We start from the raw sequence: 25,070 nt of genomic DNA, 5'->3' as shown, positions 1-25,070 counted from the left end.
ATACCACTGCTATCAACACCATTATGAACTATTTGTCAATAGGAAAGACAATACAACACATTTGCCTAGATGCAGATCCAGGTTTTTATTATCTTGCATTGCTACCAGAACTTTATACCTAAAAAGATGCAGAAAATAGCTAGTTGGAATTTGGGGGGAGAATGGATATTTTATTGCCGCCACACTTTGAGAGATAGAAGCTTCCCCCTTCCTGTCCCTTTCCCTTTCTCCCTCTTCCTCCTCTGCCACCTGTTCTTCTTTTTCTTCTCGTTTTCCCTCATCCTCCATCTCTTCTTCTTCCCCTGCCTCCTCCTTTTCATTGTCTCCTTAACCAACCTCACCCCCCAAAACTTTTAAATGGACAGAGTTCAATATGATAAAAATAAAGTGAGAGTGAACAAAGTCCATTAGTTTCTCTGTCTTCAATTTCTAATCTTTACCTCCTTGGTTGCACAGCAAATAGCTTTAATTCTGATTAAATCGGATTTTTCTCTTTGTGTAACTTTCACATATTAAGTTTGACTGACCACTTGCTTTTATTTTATTTGAGTTAGGGAGTAAAAGAGGTAAGGTAATTTTGGTAGAGAACATACAAATCTGGAATTTTCTTCCACCGAGTTGAAAGTAACTGGATAAGTTCATCCTCAGGCATAAAACATCTTCGTATGAAAGATGTGTTTTCTTAGTTGTGAATTATACATTTCATTTAATAATTTATACTTTGTAAGGACAGGAGTGACCGATCCTATATCCACATACAGTTGTATTCTTTAAAATTTGTTTCTTATTCAGAGTAAATGTTGAGATAAGAGAGATATACAGTAGAAATCAGGAAAACCATAATAAACATTTGTGTTTCATGTAATAAGAAAGCTAAAGCTGTTATATTAGTAGTTTAGTAATGATCTCTATCACTGCTGTGAAATTGAATTTATTTATTAAGGTAATGCGAATTCTTCCTTTAGAAAAAAAAAAAGAAACAATGGCCATTTTCATTTCAAAGTACTGTTCCAGTAGAATATCTGAGTCTGTTTTTTTTTTAACAGATAAATCCTATCATTATACAGAGAGCCTGTGTGCAATAAATCAAATGTTTCTTATCTCTTATTTTCCTTAATGATACTGATAACCTCTAGGGTTGCTGAGTAAACAAAAGTCTTTCCTTTCCTAACTTAATAACTTATCTGTGCTCAAAGGGCAAAATAGGCTTCATACTGCCATAAAGTGTAAACAGCACTTTATTAGAAGAATCAACCCCTGAATGCTCTTTGAGTCAAAGCGCTTTCCACAAAGCAGAATAATAGAAAGTGTTCCCAGATGAGGGTAAACCATTTGCTTGTCCTGTAGAGTGACTCTACACACACACACACACACACACACAACTTAGCAGGGGGAGCAAGATTTGACATTAAATAATATTTTTAAAAGGAAGAAGTGATAGATTAATGACTGTTTAGTATTCTGAGTGCTATAACTTGACCATGTACACATACATGGGGTGTGTATTTCAGTAAAATAAGTAACAAAAAAGGAAATAGACATTTTAAAGGATTTTTAGATGTATTTTTAACAGTTGGTGTGGCTATTGTTAGTTAGTTGAGAAGTCAGTTATTTCTGTGTCTTGATTTTATCAATTGGAGTTTAAAGTGAAAATAATTTACAAAGGTAATTAGGAGTCTGTCAATTTTTTCTATAAGTGGAATATGTCATTTTAAGTGTGATTATTTAAAGTAAACCTAAATGTTTGCTTGTTACTTTCTTTCCTGCTTCTGAATTTCTTTTCTCATCCTTTTTTTCTCTGTCTCCCAAAGTACCTACCTGTAATTTATCTTACAGACATTTTCATGAAATTCCTTTGCATTGCATCCTTTAAAAACTCACTTCTGATTTAAAAGTAGTTCAGCTACAACGAGGTGAAAGTCTCTTTACACTGATGAAGTGTATTATTTGAGAATTGTTATAAAATATGTATCAAGATTTAGGAACTATATTAGTCTCCTAGGTAGTTTAAAGGAAGGGAAAGAAATAATTCCTTAGCTCAAATAATTTGCAGCTTCACATATAGTGATTTTACTATCTAAAGAAACATAAGGTTACTTAATAAATATCAAAGAAAATGGTTGGGTTTTGATAAATCCCCAGACCTTATATAAAAGTCTATATTCAGCAAATATTCCCAATCTAGTAAAAACAAAGTTATCCAGCATGTTGTAAACAAGAGAAGACAAAGGGTTCCATTTGCAAAGCTATCCTAATAATCTCTGCACTAGATACCGTGCTTTGCATGGATTTCACTGGTTAGAGCCTGAGGAAGGTGAGGAAGGACGAGGGTTACCTCTCCTTAAGCAATGCTTTAGTTCTAAAACCTTTAAGAACTAAATTTGAATTGAAAATTTAATGCAGATCTCCAAACTCAATCCTCTCCAAAACTGGAAAAGAGAAATTGGTTCCACTCATTCCAAAGCAGAGAAATAAAGTGAAATAAAATCTTTCATGAATTGTTTTACCTTCACAGATAAATACTGAATAAATATTTTAAAAGAGCACTTTGAGGAAAGCACACAAACAAAAAAATAATAATAATAACCTTTCCTGAGAGTCCACCTGTGTCATTATAGCCCTGAAATTAAGCCATGAAAGAGGTTATCAGAGATCATAAGCCCTGGAAAACAGGAGTCGAAACCTCTGTGTTGTGGATAGGAATGAAGCCAGTAGATGGAGGTAGGGTTGACTGGCTACTGAGACTAAGATCTCATGAATATGCAGTGGGATAAAGAATAATAAATATAGATAGATAAGTAGGTGAGAAAGAAAGAAACGGAGTTCTAATTTTTTTCTTTTTTTGGTATAAAATGAAGCTTTGTGCTTTTTTTCATGATGGCTTCCACTAAGTGGATACGTTTTGTTCCAACAAGAAATGGCAAGGCCTAAAGTTTCCTTCTGCCCATTAACTAATTCTGTCATTGTTTTTCTAAACAGAATCTCTTTTCCTTTGACTTGACCTCCCTACCTCTATTCGGTCATTGAGAACTAAGAACTCTTTTACTAATGTCAGGACTTTTGTGAAAACCATGTACCAAGTATCTTTGGTGCCAGGCTTTCAGGTTCAATTGTTTCTGATCTGAGATAGGAGAATAGTCTTTCTATAAAGTGAGGCTCACTGCATTCTCCAATGACTTGGAGTACCATATGCCTTCTATTTGATATAGGTTAAATGTCAAGACTCCTAGGCATCTGCATAAAGTCAACCTCAGCCTTCTCCATGTGTCTCTGAAAGATTTTGCACTTAGGAGAGAGAAACATGTTAATATGAGGTAGATTATCTAGCATTATTATTTGTTACAAATATAAAATTTTATACTATGCCACTTTTCTCAATCCTCCTGGAAAATGTTGAAAATTTAAAATGTTCCATTTTCTCCTAAAAATAGTGACAATCTTTTACAAATATTAGCAAAAATATCACTATTTTGTGATCCTGTGCTTTCTATCTATAGAAAAAATTTGAGCTATACTTACTCAAATTGTAAAACTCTTGAGTTTTTATATTCATTTTTCAGATTACTTGATTGGAAGATATCATCTATCTAAAAAAAGAAAAGGTTAAGAAAAAACATGTTAAATTTAAGATTTTGTTTAAAATTTTAAACAAAGTAATCTTTATATTCTACTTAGAACTGTATTGGGGTGATTTCCTTCTCTGTGATGATGGGTCTCATACATGTAAGTATCCTGAGCATATTACATTTATTGACTAATTTTTTTCAAAGAGAACAAGATCTATGTATCTTTTGGCAAGTGGTTAGTGAAACTATGTTATGAAATTTTAAACTAGTTGAGGAGAGAAGGTCTCCTACCATTTGCTGAATGTCAAAAGCAAGAACTTTGAAATCCACTGAGAGTTTGTCTTGCAAATTAGGATTATATGTAACTCCGGATGTTATTGTCAATGTCCCTCTGGCTTCATGACTTTCTCCAAATGCTGCATCTAGATGAATTAATAAGAAACAAAACGCTGAAAATGTGAATAATGAATAAGAGAAAATATGCACATTCCAGTTAAGACATAGAAGTAAAGTTCTTGCTTAATGTGCTGGCCCTGGAGTTCTTGTTTTTTTTCTTTGCAGTCTTCGTGTTTCATCATCAGCTGTTTGTTATTTTTTAACTTATATTTTTAGCTACCTAGTTGTTTTAAAAGACTGAAAATTAAACTTCTTCTTCTCTATACTATAATTGTTTTTTTTTCTTTTCTATGAAGTCTAACCAACTCTCCAAGCTTCCAAGTTTTGTTTGGTTTTTGTTTGTTTGTCATTGAGATTTCTGTTGGAAGATACAGGGATGATCACCTTCCACCAATTATGGGAACTGATTCAGGAAAATATAGTGAGAAGTGGACCATTAAAAGTTTTGTAGTTACTTTCAGATACTTCTTGAACACCTAACATCAAGGGACACTGCTCATTTACTACATGTAGATTGCTGTGAAGATTTCAGTGTGTGTATTACTTTGTAGCATAGTTTTGAAACTACTTTTTTCATTCTAATAATTATAAAATTGGCATGTATGACCTTTTGTCATTAGATGGAGACTGTCATTACTGGAGAAGTTATTGAGAATGCTGCAGAAAATTTATTATCTCAATATGAAAAAATATAAGAAAAAAGCTAACAAACTGAATACAAACATGGGGAATAAAATGTGCCACTAAGGCCAGTACAATCCCATTATGAGATTATTTTCTTTGCATATATATTTATATTGGAAATGAATCGCTACAGGTGAAACTCACATAATGATGAAATCATTAGTAAATGTAATAATAATGATACATTGACCTGGTATGAGAAGATGTTATTTCTTCTTTCCCCAGATGGGGAAATTTGGGCTTAGATTTACTAGAAAATTTCTCAATGTGATAAAAGTGACAGATCTGGAATTTAGACAAAGGATTGACTAACTTCAGAACTCAAGATCTGTCATATATTGACACAAATCTCCTAGTCCAGAAGGAACTGTAGAATTAATACTTTAAACAATAAACTTGCACTTCGTCTATACAGTTATCATTGCATAATTGATGTAATATATTATTAATACTATTTCATTTGTTTTTTAAACATTCAAAATAACATTTAGATTTGCATATTTAAAAGTGAAAAGCAAGGAAAGACTGAGGAACTGTCATGGATTGGAGGAGACTAAGGAAACATGATAACTAAACCCAGTGTTGGAATCTGCACTGGATCCTGAACAGGTAAAGACATTAATGGGAAAACTGGTGAAAGTTGAATAAAGTGTTTGGTTCAGTTAATAGCATTGTAACAATGTTAATTTCTTGGCTGTGACAATTGTACTATGTGTGTACTAGATATTGACATTAGGGGAAGCTGAATGAATGTCTACAATTTTTGCAACTTTTTAAAAGTCTACAATGGTTTCCAATAAAAATGTTAAAAGTATATTAAAGTAAAAGTATGTACTGAAAGTAGAATGTCTTATATCCTCTAATGTTCTATTATTGCCTTATCTCAAATCCCTTCTTATATTCAGTTGTTCACAATTAAATCATATTAACATTTATAAATATTTATTTTTAATTTTTCTGGTAAAATAACTAACTTTTGTATTTTTATTGAGCATCAAGGCTTCCAATAGACTTCCAAATAATTACATATCCTTGAAGTTATTCACAGAATTTAAGTAAGACCAAAGCAGTCTCTTTTCTAAAAGTCTCAGTGAATTTCTATAATTTATTAAATTGTTCTTATAATTACATAAAATATCACAAGCCTTCTTTCTCTTTAAAGTATATTCCTGTATGTAGCTATAGTAGTTAAATAAGTCAAAAATTATACTGGAATTATTTTATAAAACTATAAATCATATTTATTACATTCTAATTTACTTATTTACTAAGGGAAAAAAACTAACTCAAAGGCTGAGAATTTTATTTTCTTGGTAAAACTAAAATCACTCACATATAAAAGGTTTTGCTCTGAGAGTTTTCAGAAGGAATTAATATGCCTGTATATAATTCATCATTTAAAAAATGTGAAAATGTTCTCAGAAAAAATAAATCCAATACTCAAGTTTCTGCTATGCTGCCATTAAAAAAAAACTTGTCTTAGAAATGAATAAATAGTAAAGAAGAGCACAAGTTCTAAAGTTGGACTGTCTAGTTTGCACCACCTGGCAGTGTTGCAAATAAGTAAGTTACCTAAATTCTCTGTCTCTGATTTTTCACCTATAAAATGAGGGTAACAATAACAAATAACTCATAGGTTTGTTGTAACAAGATAATACAATTGGAGAGTTTTTAAAAGCAGTTGTTACAGGTAATTTAGCTCTAAATAAGAATTACCTTTTCTTTTTCTTTTTCTGTCAATGACAGATTGCTACTCGGGCAACTTGAGATCTTTATAAATCCACAATTACATTCAAGTGGCCTTATACTGTTGCAATTCAAATTGTTGTACTAATAAGAGAATAAAGATATAATTATATAGAAATAACAATATTTTTTCTTTAACTTGGCCTATTTATCCGCTTCCATGGTCAACAGTGTTTGAATAGGTTTATGACTTAAATTCTATCAGAACAGACCCACAGGCTATGAACCTACTTTGTTATATGTTGGAACTGAGAACATTATCATTTTTTCTTTTAAAAACTTAGTCTCATGTTTGAATTCTGAATTAAAATCCAAATTATATACCATGTTAAAAAATTCTATGAAGTAAACTACGGTGAAGCATCTGGATGCAATATAAATACCTTGCCATGAAAGCACAGCAATGCATACAATATGCTGGCAGGATTCTGGAGATTGAAGTGTATACATTCATCTGAGAGCACTTTTCTGTAGCCAAGTCTATGTGACTTACCTCTTTCTGATCCCTCGATTGACAGCCAGGTCACTGCAATGAATCCAGCACAGATCACCACCAATATGGCAAAGAGAGCTGCAAACATAACTTCATAGGTGCTGAGAGAACGGCGCCTTGAGGGTACATTTCGCTTTGATCCCATGTTTGGTTTTTGAAGGTTTGCTACTCTAAGGGCTCTGAGAGAGCATAGAAGCTTCACCAACTGGAGAGCACAAGCTCTCAAGTTTTCCAAGAAGGCTTGTCAAACAAGTCTACACTAGTCTTACTAGTCAGTGTAAATGAGTTGTGTATGTCTCTTTGGCAACATTATGTCTCTATACATTAAGTAGCTTTAAAAGTGCAGTTAATGTTTAAAAAGATATTAGTGAGTACAGAGAAGCTTAGAGTTGTAAATGTTAATCACCTGAACAGGCCAGCTGTCAGCGTGAATGATATTAACTGCATGTTGTAAACAAAAATGATACTTTATCATTTTGAGAACTGGTAGAAGAAATATGAAATTCATGGTAGTCAAATTAATCATTGGGCACATGCACATGACATTTGTAAAGAGTCCCTAACAGATCAACCTTCCACCCTCTGACTCAAGTCATTATTAAGGCATTTTTTCCTGTTTTATGTAGGTGCAGACATTCTAAAGATAAATTTTAAGCACATATGTGTGTATATATATATATATATATATATATATATATATATATATATATATATAGACTAACATATATATTAATACTTAATCTCGCTTCCCACCCTCCCTCTATCCCACTTTCTCTCTCTTTTTCTGTATCTCTGTATATATACATACATACATACATACATACATACATACATATATATATATATATATATATATATATATATATTTCTTATTGAAACAATCACAAATTTTGTAATCTTCATTATGTCACCCATGTGAAGTTATGCAGTGTAAGGGAGTATTGATCTAACCTAAAGGAAAGTCCACTGAAACATGGCTTTATATGCCCACTTTTTATGGCCTCATGTAGTTATCAATGAACAGGAGTAGCAGCTGTGAGAGGAATTAAGCATTTTTTTTCTATTTTAAGAAAATATTCTGGGTGGGGAAGACATTACTCACTTGCCCAGGACTTTATCTTTTTAAAAATGCCAATAATAACACGAGGACATGTTGAGAATTCCACACTCATAACTGTGGTTATGGGAAAACCAGGACTGTTCTCTGATAATTAAAGTACAGTTTATCATGGGAACTTCCACACTTTGAATAACAATAAGTTTAGAATTGAAAATTAATAAATAAAACCAAACCTGTTCTAAAGTAAGCTAATTTACCTCTTGTTCTGGAAAGTAAAACTGGCCAGAGATAAGGAAGTACTAGCTCAGGGGTTAATGTGCTGGAATTGTGGCATTTTATAATTGACTAAAATAAGCAAGAGCCACGTTTGTTTCTTCTTCACTCTTGAAGGAAAAGAACCACATGTTGCTCTCTGAAAGCCTTGCTGGTAAAAAGTGGAATATAAATAAATAAAGGTATGTCATGGGATGTATTTATATTTTTTATTTAACTGAATTAATACTAACTGTATTCTTAATCCCTTTAAAATACACATGAAATGAGAGACACCACTGTTGGAGTTGGGAGAGCTTTATCTTACTTATGTTCTAGTAATAGGTGAGACCCTCCCTTACAATGGGAGCCTGGAGAATGACACTTGAATTTGGGGAGCCAAGAATATGGAAGTACAATGAGTGTTTTCTTCATTATAGCTGATGCTGGTGCAGCATATTTGCTTTCAGAAAATCAAGTAGAACTTTGTTTTATTTTGACTTTATAAGGGAGGGAGAAGATAACAAAATGAGTTCACATACTATGCTCCAAGCACAGGACAATAATATATTAAACATAAGATTGAAAATAAAAAATTATATACTTATGTTCAGAAATGAAATCTGCATTCATATTATAAATTTTCCTTAAATTATATGTTTTAAGTGATTATACTTAATATGTTCAAATAAATGAGTGGAAGAATAGCTTTCCTTTAAAAAGGTATTAATTTATAAAGGACAGAATGAAATAAAACAAATAGGTTAATGTGAAAAACGACAAATCATATGTCCAGAAATTGAAAAATTTACTAAAATAAACTGGAACTTGGCATATCATATAACAAAACTCATTAGACAGTTATAATGATAAAGAGTGAGTGGTATTGGTCCAGGGGTAGAAAAATATCTCAGTGGAATAGAGTAAAGATCCCACAAACATCCTGATTCATATGTGGAAACTTCACAAGTCAAAAAGATAGTCTTACCAATACATGAGATAAGGATGGCTATTCAAGAAATGATGCTGGATCAGCAGGTTATTCATCTCAGGATAAATAAAATTAGACCCTTATCTCACATCATGAAGAAAAATAAATTCCAGGTGGGTTAAATATACAGAAAAACTACAGAAAAATGTTTGAAGAAAATGTAGGAAGATGTCCTCCTGATGTGGGATACTAAAGGAGTTTTTAAAAAAGAATAAACATTTTTTATTTTATTAAAAAAAAAAGGATGAACTAAGTAGAAAAATACTGATAAATTTAGCCAATAATAACACTGACTGATTTTTAAACAAAATATATAAAAAGAAAGTAAAAACAAGACACAAAACAGATTGTTTCCTTGTTTTTCTTTTCTTTTTTTACTGTTTTTTTTTTTTTTTTTTTTTTTTTTGCGGTACACGGGCCTCTCACTGTTGTGGCCTCTCCCGTTGTGGAGCACAGGCTCTGGACGTGCAGGCTCAGTGGCCATGGCCCACGGGCCTAGCCGCTCCGTGGCATGTGGGATCTTCCGGGACCGGGGCACGAACCCGTGTCCCCTGCATCGGCAGGCGGACTCTCAACCACTGCACCACCAGGGAAGCCCCTGCGTATGTTTTTGTTTGGCTACAACATAACAGAAGTGCAGCAAAGATCTTCGTATGAGTTTCTGAAATTTATTTGGAAGGTAATCCATGGAAAGTCCGTGAAATTAGTTGGGAAGTGAAAAGCGGGGAAAATAAAGCCAATGCAAGTATGTAATCAAGCTGGAAACTACCATAGGCTCAGGAACATAATCCTGCTGGGAACTGCGTGAGACAGAGAGAAAAGCCCTCAGGATTACCCCAATTAATGGGCAAGGAAGCAGGGATGTTTACTAACCAAAAAGCTTTGCTCACTTGTACAGAGTAGCTTATGGGGCTTTAACTGTCCTACTTTCAGCTTACCCTGTGTGTGCGTAGAACATTCATGAAAAGCTGCCCTCAGCTTGCAGAGATGAAGAGAGCCTATGTGGGAAGTACCCTTATAGTTTACAACTGAAAAATATTTTCCATAATTCATGGAGAATTTCTACTAATTAACACATAAAAGACAAACAGCAGGCAATTAGCAAAAACACAAACCAAACAAACAATAAGGAAATAAAACATGATCACACAAATTTCTATAGGTTCTCACTTTTAGTAGATGGTCAACTTCAGTAGTAATTATGGAATTCCAATTAAAATAAAAAAGAAATATTACTGACCTCAAATATACTAGCAACAATTAACATCATTAGCATTACTAAGCAGTGGCATTCATTGCTTGTGAGAAAGAAAATTCTAATAATCATATAGAAGAGCAATTTGGTAATATCTATCAAAACTAAATATGCATATACAATTTGACCCCCAAATTAGTCTACTAACTATACATCCTAGAGAAACTCTAACACTTGCATGCAATGAGATGATATTCATTACAACACTATTTTAAGCCCCACAAAATAGAGAGAAAACTTGTGTCCATCAATAGGAAAATGAATTGTACTTTTTAAATAATAAAATATTATACACAAGTTAAAAGTGTACAAACTGGAACTCTATGTAGCAGCTTGGAAATAATAAAAAAACTTTTACACAAAGAAACAAGCTGTACCCCAGGATCTGGCCCTGCCCATCATCAGATAGTTGATAGATAGATGATAGATAGATGGATATATACATAGAGCATTCTGTCCAAAAGCAGCAGAATACACATTCTTTTCAAGTGACACAGAACATTCCCCAGGATAGATCACATGCTAGGCCACAAAACAAGTCTCATTAAATTTAGGAAGATTGAAATCATATCAAGCATCTTTTCTGACCACAGTACTATGAGACTGGAAATCAACTACTATGTTGTACACCTGAAACTAACATACTATTGTAAGTCAATTATATTTCAATAAAAAACAAGAAACAAGTTGCAGAAGAATATATGCAGTGTTACATTATTTAAAGTCAAAATAGAAAATAATTTGTTGAGTAATGCAGTTATATGTAATAAAAGATTACATGGGAATGGTAAATAAAAACTTCAGTATCATGATTACTTCTAGGTAGGGATGGGATTGGATAGTATGGGAGTGGAATACCAACCAAGGGGACTTCAACTGTATTTGAATTGTGTCAGTTCTCTTAAAATTTTTGAAATAAATTAGTGAACCGTGTTAACTTGACAGAGTTAGATGATTAAGACATATGAGTTAATAGTTTTCTGCATTCTTCTATTATATATATATATATATATATATTCTTCACTTTATAAGTATATGTATATATATATATATATATATATATATATATATACATACAAAGTGAAAGGGAGAGCATGTGATTGATGTCTCTGTGCATTATTTTCATCTTTATTAAATAACAACTAAATTTTAAAAATCTTTATGCATAGAACTTTCTACTTTGAGAAATATGGAAGTCACAGAACCACCCCCCTTAAGTCAGTCATTGAATATTTATAGGAGGGTAAAATATTTATTTTAAACATATATTTAAAAACTTAACCATATAAGTTAAAATGATCTAGATAAAGTAGAAACTAAGTAAGAACAAATATCTGGTATGGTCAATGAAGAGAATATGTAGCTCTGGATAGGTCAGCATTATTAATACTCTTAATGAAACTTTCAGTGAGGAAATCAAAATCGTGACCAGTTCAGTGATGGGAATGACACATTCCAGTTAAGTGAATAATGAAGTAGGAAGATACTTGAAGATAGTGAAAAATCGAGTAGGTAGAGCCAATATTGAACTTTTGGAGACTCCTAGGGGAGATTATATGTATTTTAGCCTATAATGAATGAAAGGATAAGAATTGGAAACTAAGAAGATTAAGAGTGTATAAGCTCTTGTTAATATTATTGAAGCATAAGGACCAGAGAGTTAAGAATCATGGTCCATAACATAGTTCATTCATTTGCTCAGTGTGATTTTATACTCTGACTGCTCTATGTAGCTGTAGTAATTGCAAACAGTCTCTAAAGATTAAGGCCCTGAGCATTTATAAAACATTTCTTCCACTATTCAGCATAATGTGAGAAACTCCCAATAGCTTTCATCTTTAAATAAATTCCTGTGACTGGGTTGTTATTGGACACATTTCTTGAATAAAGATTAAATTAAAAAAAAACTAATATAAAACAAGAAAATCAATATTACTCATCAGTAATACTTTTGGATATTCTACAGATGATTTTTTTCTCTGAAAATGTGTCCAAATACTCCAGTGTAGTCAGTCAATTAACACTTAGGTGACTCCTATGATTCCTGGTTCAAGGATGACAGAGCTGTATGAAATACACATCTTCCTGTCTCCAAGGCTGGTATGTTTTTCTTTGACTTGTCATATAATTTCGACACAGTATTCTAAAACCTAATTGATAAATCTCTTTATATTTTAGATGTTACAAGGGACAGTAATCATTCTTTGTGAAATATCTGAGGACTTTGATAAACATCTTATGGGGTGAAAAAAAGAGTAGGTCTTTAAATATTGTTAGACATCTTTGTCAGTGAGGATCCTTAGGTATTATTTTTTATAGTTTTGACACTTGAAGAAAAATTTGACGGGATGTAAAATTGTGGTGCCATATCATCTTTTCCCTCAGAAGCTTGTAGGTATTCCTCTGCTATTCTCTGACACCAAGTATTGAACTAGCCTTCTTTTATGACTTTCTTTCATCTTCTGATTGCATGTGCATCATCACTGTCAGCCAGTTTTTCTTTATGTGTATGTGTTATTTTTAGGGCTGATGGATTCTATATATTCCTTGAGTTTATTCATATGTGAGAAAACTTCTTCTTTCTTTTATACTTGAATGATAATTTTCTGGGGATTATATGCATGGGAAAATGACAAGTTTATTCTTTTCCTTGGAATTCTGATGATATTTTTCTAATATTGTCTTTCTGACACAGAACATAATGGGGAAAATGTCTAAAGCTAACTCCATATCTTACTTCTGTATGTGCCATGTTTTATATCTCCTTGATTGCCTAGAGAATTCTTGTTTCATACATGAGGTTCAATAGAAAATAAGTTGGCGTTGATTATTCTGAAATGAGTTTTCTTGGAATGTTGTGTACCTTTTTCAGTTTCCACTTCATTTAAAAATTAACCTTCCTTTATTAAAATTTTGAAATTGTTTGTTGTTCAATTTACTAGATGTCTTACTGGGGGTTGGAGTCCAATTTTTTTAGGTTGGATTCTCTTAGTTATTTCTTTATATCATTTATACATTTCTCCTAATTGTTACCATATCTGTAACTCCCTCATACATTTTAATTATATACGATGTTCAACTCTGGGTTTTTTGTTCTCTGTTGTTTGTAAGTTATTGTTAGTTTGTATAATGCTGCTGATTCAGATTGCAATTGTTTTTTTTAAATCATAATCTTTCTCTTTTAACCACTTCTGTGTTTTATTATCTTATTATTGTCTTGAACTTATTTTCTTATTAACTTATTTTATAATAAATAGTACTGTAGAAAACTTTCCTTTTGTTGAATTTGCTTCTAGAATCAAAGCTTGGGGCAACATTTTATAAACTAGTCTCTTCCCCTCTCCTTTCCCTCCTTCCTTCTTTCCTTCTGAGGTATATTTGCATGGCTGCCTTGATATTACTTTTTGTTTGGTTCCTGCTTTACTTAGTTCTCTTAGGCTCTTTCCCATGGCTTTCCCATAGAGTGGGTGAATTCTCTTTGCTTTTGTATGAACAACAGTTTGAGGAATGCATATGATCTGCTTTTTTACTTTTTATAAACTGAGGGGTTGGGGGAAGGTGTTGAGAGAGGAGAAGAAACCCATAGGAGGCTATATACCCCCTTTGTATGATGGCTCATATCCCTTTCTCTCTTCTGCAATTTTACCAAACACCCTGTCAAAAGGTTCCTTTGTACTAATGTGGGTTTTTTTCTGTTTGTGAATGTGTGTGAGGTACAACTGTGCTGCATACTCTTTCCTACAAATTGATGAATAGCACTGAGAGATCACAAGGTCCTGTGGTTTTCTGCCTGTCTCCACTTAGATGCCCTAGCGTCATTAGCTACTAGGGGTCGCTAGTCCTGAGATATTTTCTCTTTTCTCAGGCTGCTGACTCACCAATTTGACCTGCTTTTCTACAAATTGCAGGATATTAATGAAAATTAGAACTTTTTTGGAGTTCTTTTCAGCAATACTGGTGGAGAGGATAGGGTTTATAGATGACTGATAGAAAAAAGAACCATGTTGAGCTTCATAATATTCTTGCTATTGAATATAGTTTTTGCCATGAACTTTGTTGTTTTTTCTTTGTTTTGTTTCTGGGTTTTTTTTGCCCCTGCTGGTGAATTTTGGCTAGTTTATAACTAGTTTATAACTCATTCAATTAGATTCTTGAGAAGGGTGATTTAAACTTCAGCTTCAATTCAGACTTTACCCAAAAGTTCATCCAATGTAATTTCTGACCTAAAGGCTATTTCAATTTTATTCAACTAAACTATACCTAAAAATTAGTTTAGATGTCATACCAAAGCTTCCTGGCTCTGAAAAAATTTGAGTAAACAATATTACTTAGTTCATTTAGGGACAATGTTTTCAGGTGAATACTAGTTTACTAACGGATACGTACATGAAAACAAAATGAAGAGAATAAAAATCCTTTCAATTTACAGTAATCTCTTGCATCGTTTAACAGTCCAATCAAACAGGAGTTGGATTCCTGTACTACTTTTAAGTTGACAGTAAAAAGAAATCCTTTATAGTTGTTACACACTGAAATATTCTGTTTAAATTGCAAAACTGCATCTCTTGAATTAGTAAAAAATGTACTTGTCCTTCAAAGAAGGTGGTGTGATATGAAAAACGCATTAGTCCTATAGACAGTACACCCACCTTTACATATAGACATGGACCTTGACTATGCAACCTGGGGCATTTCACTAAACCTCTTACTGAGCTGCAGTTTTCTCATCTGGAGGACAAAGTTATTGATCTTAGAATCACTTTCATTTCTAAAATTTCCTGAGTTTATGATTTTTATGGCCCCTTCTAAAGGAAAGTATACAATTTATGTCTCTTCACACTAAAAAGTCTTTGTTTCCCAGATTGCTTTCAGAGATTCACCTAAAAATCACCTGTGCGAGACAAGGTCTTTTCAAACATTTTCTTAAGATCTTTTCCTTCATCTCTCCCACTGACCTTTCAGTCTCATTGCAGCTTTTCTTTTTATCCTTCTCTTGTCTGACTGCAGTGGAATCATATTTACTTTCCCTTTGCTAATGCAAATTCTGCTTCCCCTTCTTCATCCTTTGTTCCTGCTCTACACGTGGCTTCTTACCTTGCCATATGAAAGTCACTCTCACCAAGCATATCTCCCCAATCTACTTTTGTCTGTAAAGTGGATTATGAAACTTTTGAATCAAGGGTATTATACCTGGACATGCTGAACTGCATAGCACTTAACTGTTCCCAAAGAGAGCTCTATTCATGGCAGTATTCAAAAATAGACCTGTATTTCAGGAAAGAAAAATGAGCTAGGCTGGGAGAGATTGGTTTTTTCTCATAGGGGTTACCACACTTTTTATAGCATCTTAGTTGGTTCGTAGGGAGCTTTGAAAAAATATCAGTATGTTCTTCCTTGTCACCTGCTAGTTTAGGTCATTTTCAAAGAAACCCCCTGTGTATCCAGAATCCTAACCAATTCACACCCCCATGATTTTATATTATTGTGGTGGCCACATGTGTAGCTCAGGCTGGATTTATCATCTCACCATGTTACTTTTGAACTTTAATCATCTTAGTGCCTGGAGGTCAAAAGATTTTTTGATATTGAAAGGGATTCAGCCTACTTGTCAAGTTTTCTCAGTGCTTTTTTTATCTAATTGCCTTGTTATCATCACCAAAGTCTTTGGTCAAGCTGTACTTTTTCCACAGAACAAATTTTCCACATTAACTTGCTGAAGCAGTTTTCACTGTCATGTCATTAAAACAGTTCCAGAAAGCTCATCCTCTTTTCTTTTCTAACTGAAAGAATAAAGATAAGATCAAATTAAGAGACCATCTAGTTAAGGAAACTGAAGTTTTCAGCTTTGATCCAGACGTCAAAATTCCCACATAAAATATTGCACTTTGTTTTATGACTATGCCTTTTTAGATATCACCCAAATAAACCCTTTTGGTAATATTGTTTACTAGGTAAATGCATAGCTTCTTTACATGAATTTTGTTTACTTCTCCTTTATTATTGAGTGTCAGTTCCTAGATGAAAGTGGCCAGGTATGTAGTGAGCTTTTACTTAAATAATGTACTGTATCCAGAATTATGTGTTTAATGAATGTTTCTTGCTGCTACTGCTGAGTTGGGACTACTGACCTTAAAAATAAAATAAAATAACTTGCTACTGCAAGTTGTTGTTAAGTCATTATTTTAAGGTGACAAATTCAATGAATGACAGAGGCATGAGTTTGGTGAAGTTGGTTAGACATAAGGAATTAAGTAGGGTACATATATATTAATTGAGATTTCTTACACTAAGTCATTGGAGAGATTACATAAAACTAAGACAAATTTTATATAGACATACTGTGGTGGAGATCACTCTTCCCCTCTTTTCATTCTCCCTCATCCTTTTAGTGATGGAACTCCCTGAGTTTTACCTGTGAGCCATGAGCAACAGCTTTCTTTCAGTTTAGATGTGGTCTTGTGATTAATTTATGGAAAATGGGGTATGAGAGAAAGTTATATGTGCAACTTCTGGATCATCTTTTTAAGGAGCCTTGTTATAATTTTTTTCTTTCTTCCTGAAGTCTATAAAATGGGGAAAAGTAGTGGTCTTGGAAGCTACTTGTGAATGGCAGAGCCAGATGCATGCCCTGGCCCTTTATATCTGTGCTAATATGTGAGAGGAAAACAAACATCTGTGTTATTTAATCAACCTATTACTTCTTTACTTCACTTTTACAATAACCTTTAACTACGGGTTTTTATGAGGAACTTAAATATAATTCATGATGTACTTTTAAAAGATTTTTTAAAAATATCCTTAGAAAGTGCTCACTTGTTTATTTGAAAGTAGAAATTCTTTAATTGCTATATTTTAATAACATTTTTCTTTTCGATGAGTAAGTGTTCCAGTGTAAGAATGTATTAGTTCTGAACTTAATAGACTGCCATTAAAATATTAATTATTATATCATGTCTATTTTTTCTTAGTTTCTTTAAAAATTTTTTAAAAATTCTTATGATTTTACAGTATTTATACTCCATTGTAACCTTCAATTTTCCAGGATATCCTAGATTAAAATTCAGATCATCCTAAACATCTTTTAGACAATGGACATGTGTGGATGTACTGTTAACGTAAGGCATTTGTTTTGAGAGCTCAGTTTGCCATCTCCCTGGTTTGCAATGGTGTCTAAAGGACATTAGATCCCTATGATTTATCTATACCATTAACAAAGTGGAGATGGTATTCTTTAGTTTGTGAAGTTCTAATATTTAGCCAAAATGTGAAATCCTTTGATAAAGTCACAAACTATTTGCAACATATTCTAAAGCATTTAAAAAATGTCTTCTTGTTAGTTTTGACTTTAAAATATCCAGAGCTTTTGACTTTATCTCTTTCTATTGGACATGATAAGCTCATTAATTCAAGAATATACACATTTATATCCTGCTGATACCTTGAATGTACTTATCTACTGTGTACACATTTTCTGTGATCTTTATTTTGCTTTAATGAGGTTTTAAGATGTTAGTTCTGAAGACAAAGCCTGCTCATAACAGGTTAATTTGAAATAAGCCATGCCAGTCAACTTTCTATCTCTTTGAAGATAATGGTAAAATGATCATATCAATTTACATTTTGATTAATTATAAGATTAATGTTTTTGTGTGAGGTAGCAGTTTGAAGTGAGTGTATATAGAATAAACCATAATCAAAAAATCATGTTGATTGTAACATTTCAGACAAATTTTACATAAAATGCCTTGAAAAATAGTTTCAAGATTTTGGACATGTAAACCTAATTACCATTTATTTGACACTTCTGCTTTAAAATTTTTTACCTCTTTTCACCAAAAATACGGTATTAAAGATTCAATCAAAAAGTCTCCACTTTGTGAAGATAAGAAGGGAAAAATAAACCATTCCAACAGCTCACATAATCCTACTATCGTCTCCCTTATATAAAAATTCTGCCAGAGCAAATAAGTAAGTACAATGACAGCTTGACGGAGGTCTCTGAAGATAAAGAATAAACAGAGATGTTACAGAGAGATTCCCAAACATAGTTATGTAGTTAAAATGTGCAATTAAAGCATGGAATGCAATTAAAATAGCTACCGCATTTCTTTTCAAGAGAAGACTACTAAAAAAAATGTTACTTTAGAAACATTTTAAGATTCCTACTACTAAATTAGTATCTACATTGAAAAAGATTTGTTATGTTCACACTTCAATTAAATTCAAACTCAATAACCCTGTGATAAAAATAAGACCACAACCCTCTCAGATGTCTGTATCCTCTAGGTGTTTCTGATCTAGAAAATAAAATAAACTCTTCAGTGTAATGATCCAAATAGACTGTCAGGAACTAATCTTGCTCAATGTGAATTGATCCATATTATGAAAATAATGACAGCAACATGGATGGACTTAGAGACTGCCATACTGAGGGAAGTAAGTCAGATACAGAAAGACAAATTATCATATGATATCATTTATATGTGGAATCTAAAAAATGGTACAAATGAATCTATTTACAAAACAGAAATAGAGTCACAGATGTAGAAAACAAACTTATGGTTACCAGGGGATAAGGGGGAGGAGGGATAAATTGTGAGGTTGGGATTGACATATACACAGTACTATATATAAAATAGATAACTAATAAGAACCTGCCATATAGCACAGGGAACTCTGCTCAATACTCTGTAATGGCCTATTTGAGAAAAGAATCTAAAAAAAAAAAAAAAGAGTGAGTAGATGTATATGTATAACTGAATCACTTTGCTGTACACCTGAAACTAACACAATATTGTAAATCAACTACACTCCAATGAAAATTAAAAAAAGAAAATAATGAAGAGAATGTTGTCATCATAAACAGCTTTATGTATCAGTCAGAACTGCAGCCTACACACATATAAACACACGTACATCCAGACTCACATGACAGCACACACATAAGCACATATACACATGCACCTGCACACAATCATACACAGATACATACATACACATACTCAGGATTGCATACGCATTCATACAAAAACAGGCACACATATATTCCCACACACACAAACATAATTGGAATATAATTTCCAAAAATGCTATATCCGTTTCACAAGGAACCTGTTAGAAAGAATTGAAGAGCCAACCTTACCCTAGCAGAGTTGTTGGGAGAAGTTGAGCTTGCCTAGCAATTTAAGAAAAACAGTCACTTTGCATCCTGGTCTCTCTATTCAGCTAAAAGGTAACTACACATGTTATTCATTTGTTCTCCCAATTATGACCAATTAACAAGAAAGACATGATACCTTCTCTCCATCTCTCCCAAACACACCCTCCTCTCTGGTTTCATTTCATCCATTAATTTCTTTAATATTTGGTACCAGCTGGCAGACAATATCCAAAAGAGAGGGTCTAAAGGATACCCTGCTTCTGTGAATTATGCATGAGGGAGTTAAGTCCATTATTCTGAAAAGTGTCCTCCTGTGCTCTTTCCTGCATCTCTTATTTTTATCTGCTGTGACCAGCTGGAATGATGTCATTTTGCAGCCAGTGAGGTAGACTCAATGATTTTATAGTCACATATGTAGAAATGACAGTGGTCACAACTTTGTGAGAGTGAAATTATCTGCCTATATACATCAGACGGCTATGCTATAACTTTAAGCTCGAGTCGACCTTCCTGTGCTTGGAGGTTGCCATATGTGTGACCTCTTGTTAATACAGAGAAAAACGCACCCTCTCAATAATTATAAAAAATACATATAGTTGTATTCTTGTTCACAGGAGAGAATACTCTCATTTAAGTACTTCAAAATAAACCTGACCAATCTCTGCTAGAAAACATTGTTGAAATTGGAACCACCAGGGAAAGAAAATAGACTGACTACAGGCTGTTTACTAAGTGTATACTATAAACACTAGATCTATGCCAAAGCAACAGAATTCACATCATTTGTAATTGTATTTAAAAAAATATTATTTATACTACCCTAGTAGGAAAGTATCCTTCTCTGCTCCACTGACATCAAGATTGACCATGACCTTTGCTGCACTCCTCCCTGCAAGTAGAAAATACATGTTGTCATGTTATGATTTTTTGGACTAATGAAATGTAAGTAAAAACAAGGCATTATTTTTCCCCTGTGCAATGAGAAAAGCAAGTGCCCAGATAGGGCTGCTCGGTCAACCTCTGACCAACAATGGTCATGCAACGTGGGCAAGAAATGGATGGTTGTTTTGTGTCACTGAGACCTGAGAGTCATTTTCTAATGCAGCATAACTTAGCCTATACTGACTGATATAGTAATAGTGGAGGTAGGTACATGCAAATAGGAGGCTTTTCTTTCCTAAACACCAGACTAGAAGTCAAAATCTAAAGTTTCCTTCTTGATTTTGCTAATAACGTTATCTTAAACAACTTAAGTAAGTTGTTTGAGTTTTAGCTTCTGCATTTACACAATGAATGGTTTAGACGAGACAATATTAGCCAGCTTTAGCATCCCTGAGTCTATGGTAAGAGTAACCTTAAACAGCATTGCTAAAGTCACCATTTGTCTTATTTCAGGCTGCTACAACAGAATACCATAGACTGGGTGGCTTATAAATAATAGAAATTTATTTCTGACAGTTCTGGAGTCTGAAGTCTGAGCTCAGGGTGTCAGCATGATCAGGTTATGTTAAGGACCCCCTTCTGGTTGCAGATGGCCATTTTCTCATTGTATCCTCATGTGGCAGAAGAGGCAAGAGAGCAATCAGGGGTCTCTTTTTTAAGTGCACTAATCCCATTCATGAGAACTTCACCTCATGACCTAGTCATCTCCCAAAGACTCCCCACCTCCTAATAATGTCACATTGGGAGCTAGGATTTCAACATATTAATTTTGGAGGAACACAGACATTTAGTCCTTAACACCATTATCTAGCTTTGCTGTAAACTCTTTCCTTTCTTTATTTTTTTATTAGGTAATTGGAAGGCACTTTGTGGTTGCATAGAATACTAACTCAATCACCATCAGTAGCTTGCACATATTGAAACTCATATATCACCTAAAACAACTAGTAACTTGATTTAGTGGTATTGTTATCCTTTATGACACCATACTGGATTAAACTGTGTAATATATAACAAGCACACTTGATCTTGCTGCTGTATGAAACCAGCTTTTGATCTCTGATTTCCTGTTAAGTACAAATAGCATGGCCAGGCTTGGGCAGTGAGGAAGATAGTGCCAGTGGGATGCACCATGTAGATGTCACTCTGGGTCTTAGTTACATTAGAGACATCACTGCAGTTAAGTCCCAGCAATATATAATCAAAGAGTTTCCTGGTGTGTGGGCTTTCTTTCTCCCCCAAGAGGTATATAGAGAGGGTGTGAAGAGGTTATATCTTTACCATTCAAAGTTTAGTCTCTGAAAAATATCTGGAAGCTTGTTAGAAATGCAGAATCTCACCAGAATAATTTACCAAGAATCTCTGATTTAACAAGATGCCCAGGTGACTTATATGCACATTGAAGTTCTAAAAGCACAGACTTTTCAAAGAATAAGCTTAGTGAGAAACTCAGAAATTCTCTTTTTAACTGTTATTTTAAACGTCTGACTTGGGACCACTATACCATTGAATACCATACCACTAATATTGGGAAATGCTACATACTAATACTTGTGAACATTGAGACTATTAATACTAATAAATACCAATTTGGGGAAACAGCACTAACGTAGGATTAATGTGACCTACAATGATATAAAAATGTGCAGTATATTAAACGTTTCAAATCGGCTTTTGGTCTTTGTGTAGAAGAATCTGGAATTTTATGTTCCAAGACCTTGGTCACAGTTTTCATTGCTCCATCCTGATTGTGAAGGGAAGGCATTGCTTTGTAAAAAACATTGACTTTGAGTCCTCCTTCTTTAGTTCAAATATTGGCTTCTTGTTACTAACTGTAAAAATGTGGATAGTTTTCACTTAATTTCCCTGTCAGTTTCCTCATCAATATAATGGGTATAATAATTGTCTAACTATTAAGAGAAAACTTCAGAAAAAGTTCTCCTTTCAGACCAGATATTCTTATGCCTGGTCAGATAACAATTTTCCCTTTTGTAGGGTTCTAATCAAATTCTACCTAGTGTTTTAATTTAGGGATGCCAGAGGTCAGCACGTTTCTTGTAAGATAACTACATAATTTCATTAAAGAAAAACAGATAACATGTGCAATTTCCATACTTTGGGGATTGTGCTCTCACTCTATTGAATGTATTTCTCCTTAATCTATTTATGGAATAGTTTGCTCCTTTATTTAAGGTCTGAATAACATTTTTCTGATATCAAATTTTGCCCAGAAAGATAATGGATTAAGTCTCATGGAGACTGTAAGTACATTTCATCGTATGTTTTAAGTTCAACCTTCACTGCCCTAAGAAAAATTATTGTTGACACATCTCTTCGGTTATGTCCACTGAAAATTACAATGCCAGCTTTGAGCAAAAGACTTCTCGCACTATTGGTGTTTCTGCCTTCAGGCAGAGGGCTGAAAGCAACGTATTACCCTTAATAGACAATAAAGGGAAGATGAAACCCTTGGAGTCTTGATATTTTGTTGTATTATGATTTTTAAAAATCACAGTATGGTCTAACTCAGAGAAGAAACATGTCATTTGGGAACAGATCTTTATTTCATGTGATTATTTTTTAAATAGAATAAAATGAGATAAAACACATAAAGAAAATTTCTTACATTTAATGGTCATTCATTACACTATGTGTCATTCTAGGAACTTTACATGTATATTTTATTTAATTCTTACAATAACACTGTGGGTTAGGTGTTACTATTATTCACACTTGAGAGATGTGGAAACTGAGGCACAGAACATTTGAGTAACTAGCCTAAGGTATTAAAGCCAATAAACACCAGATTCAGGAAATAGATTCAAGTAGTCTAGGTCTAAACAGTAAACTCAGTGGTTTCACATGTGTCAATTTAGGTAAATTAACTTGATTTTTCAAATGCCCTTCTCTGTAGGTTTCTAGGCCAGGCTGGCCCCAAAAGAAATGAATGAGACTTGGAAGGTGGATGTGAAACAGTAGCTAGTAAGCTAGGAGGCTGGTGCCATGGCTCCAGGCATCACTGTGGGTTTCACATTGTTGCTGATTGGCTAGCTCATCTCAGCATGGGGCTGCAGCCAGCACAGAGTTCCTTCTGGTTCTTTAAGCTGTGGGCCAAGCTCCTCTGCAGTGCCAAGGTGAAGGACCCCTGCTTCTTCTGCAGGTCACTTAAGGTTACATGTTGCATTAGAAACAGCAAGAAAAACAATGAAAGACGGGTATGGGTTTTAGTTTATCCTCGTGGGTTTCGGTTTGTCCTCATGGTTTCTTATTTATTTTTCATTTTTCTCATTTTAGATACAGATTTTATTCAAAATTACCTATCCTGCTGATCTATAGCCTGTCCCCTCCCGAATGCAGAGGCAACAGTCTTCTATAGCTTTCACTAACTCTGGACTGTGATTCCTTGTTAGTGACTTTTCTCTGATCCTCCAACCATACATTTCCTAATCTTTCCTTTTGTGCATTCTTTCATAATTGTAGAAAATCTAATCTCCAAAATGAATTTCTTACTCTATATTTCTCAATGGTTCTCCTTCTCTAATAGAACCATCACTGGTACATATCTCTATAAAACAAAAATACTGATTATCTATAAAAGAAAGCCTTTCCTGATATTAACCGATTATGGCTCAATGTGTTTAGCATAATGCCAGAGACATTATGATCACTTAGTGATGTTCCATATCATACTCATCTTCGTCTTCATCCGCTTCCTCCTTAAAAATTCATGGAGACATTATCACAAAGCTAATCAAAAAGGGGAGATTCAAGTGTGCTTCAGTTAAAGAAGAAATCGTTTCAACAAGGCATCAAGAGTTTGCTTAAATATTTTTTTTTAAACATCTTTATTGGAGTATAATTGCTTTACAATGGTGTGCTAGTTTCTGCTGTATAACAAAGTGAATCAGCTATATGTATACATATATCCCCATATCTCTTCCCTCTTGTGTCTCCCTCCCTTCCACCTTCCCTATCCTACCCCTCTAGGTGGTCACAAAGCACCAAGCTGATCTCCCTCTGTTATGCAGCTGCTTCCCACTAGCTACCTATTTCACATTTGGTGGTGTATATATGTCCATGTCACTCTCTCACTTCATCTCAGCTTACCCTTCCCCCTCCCCATGTCCTCAAGTCCATTCTCTACGTCTGCGTCTTTATTCCTCTCATGTCCCTAGGTTCTTCAGACCTTTTGTTTTGTTTTGTTTTGTTTTTAGTTTTCATATATATGTGTTAGCGTATGGTATTTTTTTTTCTCTTTCTGACTTACTTCATTTTGTATGACAGACTCTAGGTCTATCCACCTCACTACAAATAACTCAATTTCATCTCTTTTTATGGCTGAGTAATATTCCATTGTATATATGTGCCACATCTTCTTTATCCATTCATCTGTTGATGGACACTTAGGTTGCTTCCATGTCCTGCCTATTGTAAATAGAGCTGCAATGAACATTGTGGTACATGACTCTTTTGGAATTATGGTTTTCTCAGGGTATATGCCCAGTAGTGGGATTGCTGGGTCGTA

The 25,070-nt window shown here is 33.7% G+C and overlaps 1 protein-coding gene across 2 annotated transcripts in view; it reads right to left on the bottom strand.

The window, feature by feature from the left end:
- TMPRSS15 (transmembrane serine protease 15) overlaps positions 1-7,030 on the bottom strand; it is a gene marked incomplete at both ends in the record, with an annotated part of 140,544 nt that extends 133,514 nt beyond the window's left edge. For both annotated transcript variants that reach the window (XM_081234212.1, XM_081234213.1), the window contains 3 exons: positions 3,520-3,587; positions 3,858-3,988; positions 6,886-7,030. In XM_081234212.1, coding sequence (XP_081090338.1) covers positions 3,520-3,587; positions 3,858-3,988; positions 6,886-7,030 — 344 coding nt within the window. The remainder of the gene's footprint in view (positions 1-3,519; positions 3,588-3,857; positions 3,989-6,885) is intronic.
- Between the last annotated feature and the right edge of the window lie 18,040 nt (positions 7,031-25,070).

The sequence above is a fragment of the Mesoplodon bidens genome (assembly GCF_964165515.1).
Source record: "Mesoplodon bidens genome assembly, chromosome: 5".
In the NCBI taxonomy this organism is placed as follows: Eukaryota; Metazoa; Chordata; class Mammalia; order Artiodactyla; family Ziphiidae; genus Mesoplodon; species Mesoplodon bidens.
The sequence above is the reverse complement of the archived record's forward strand: the minus strand, read 5'-3'. Positions and strand labels throughout refer to the sequence as shown.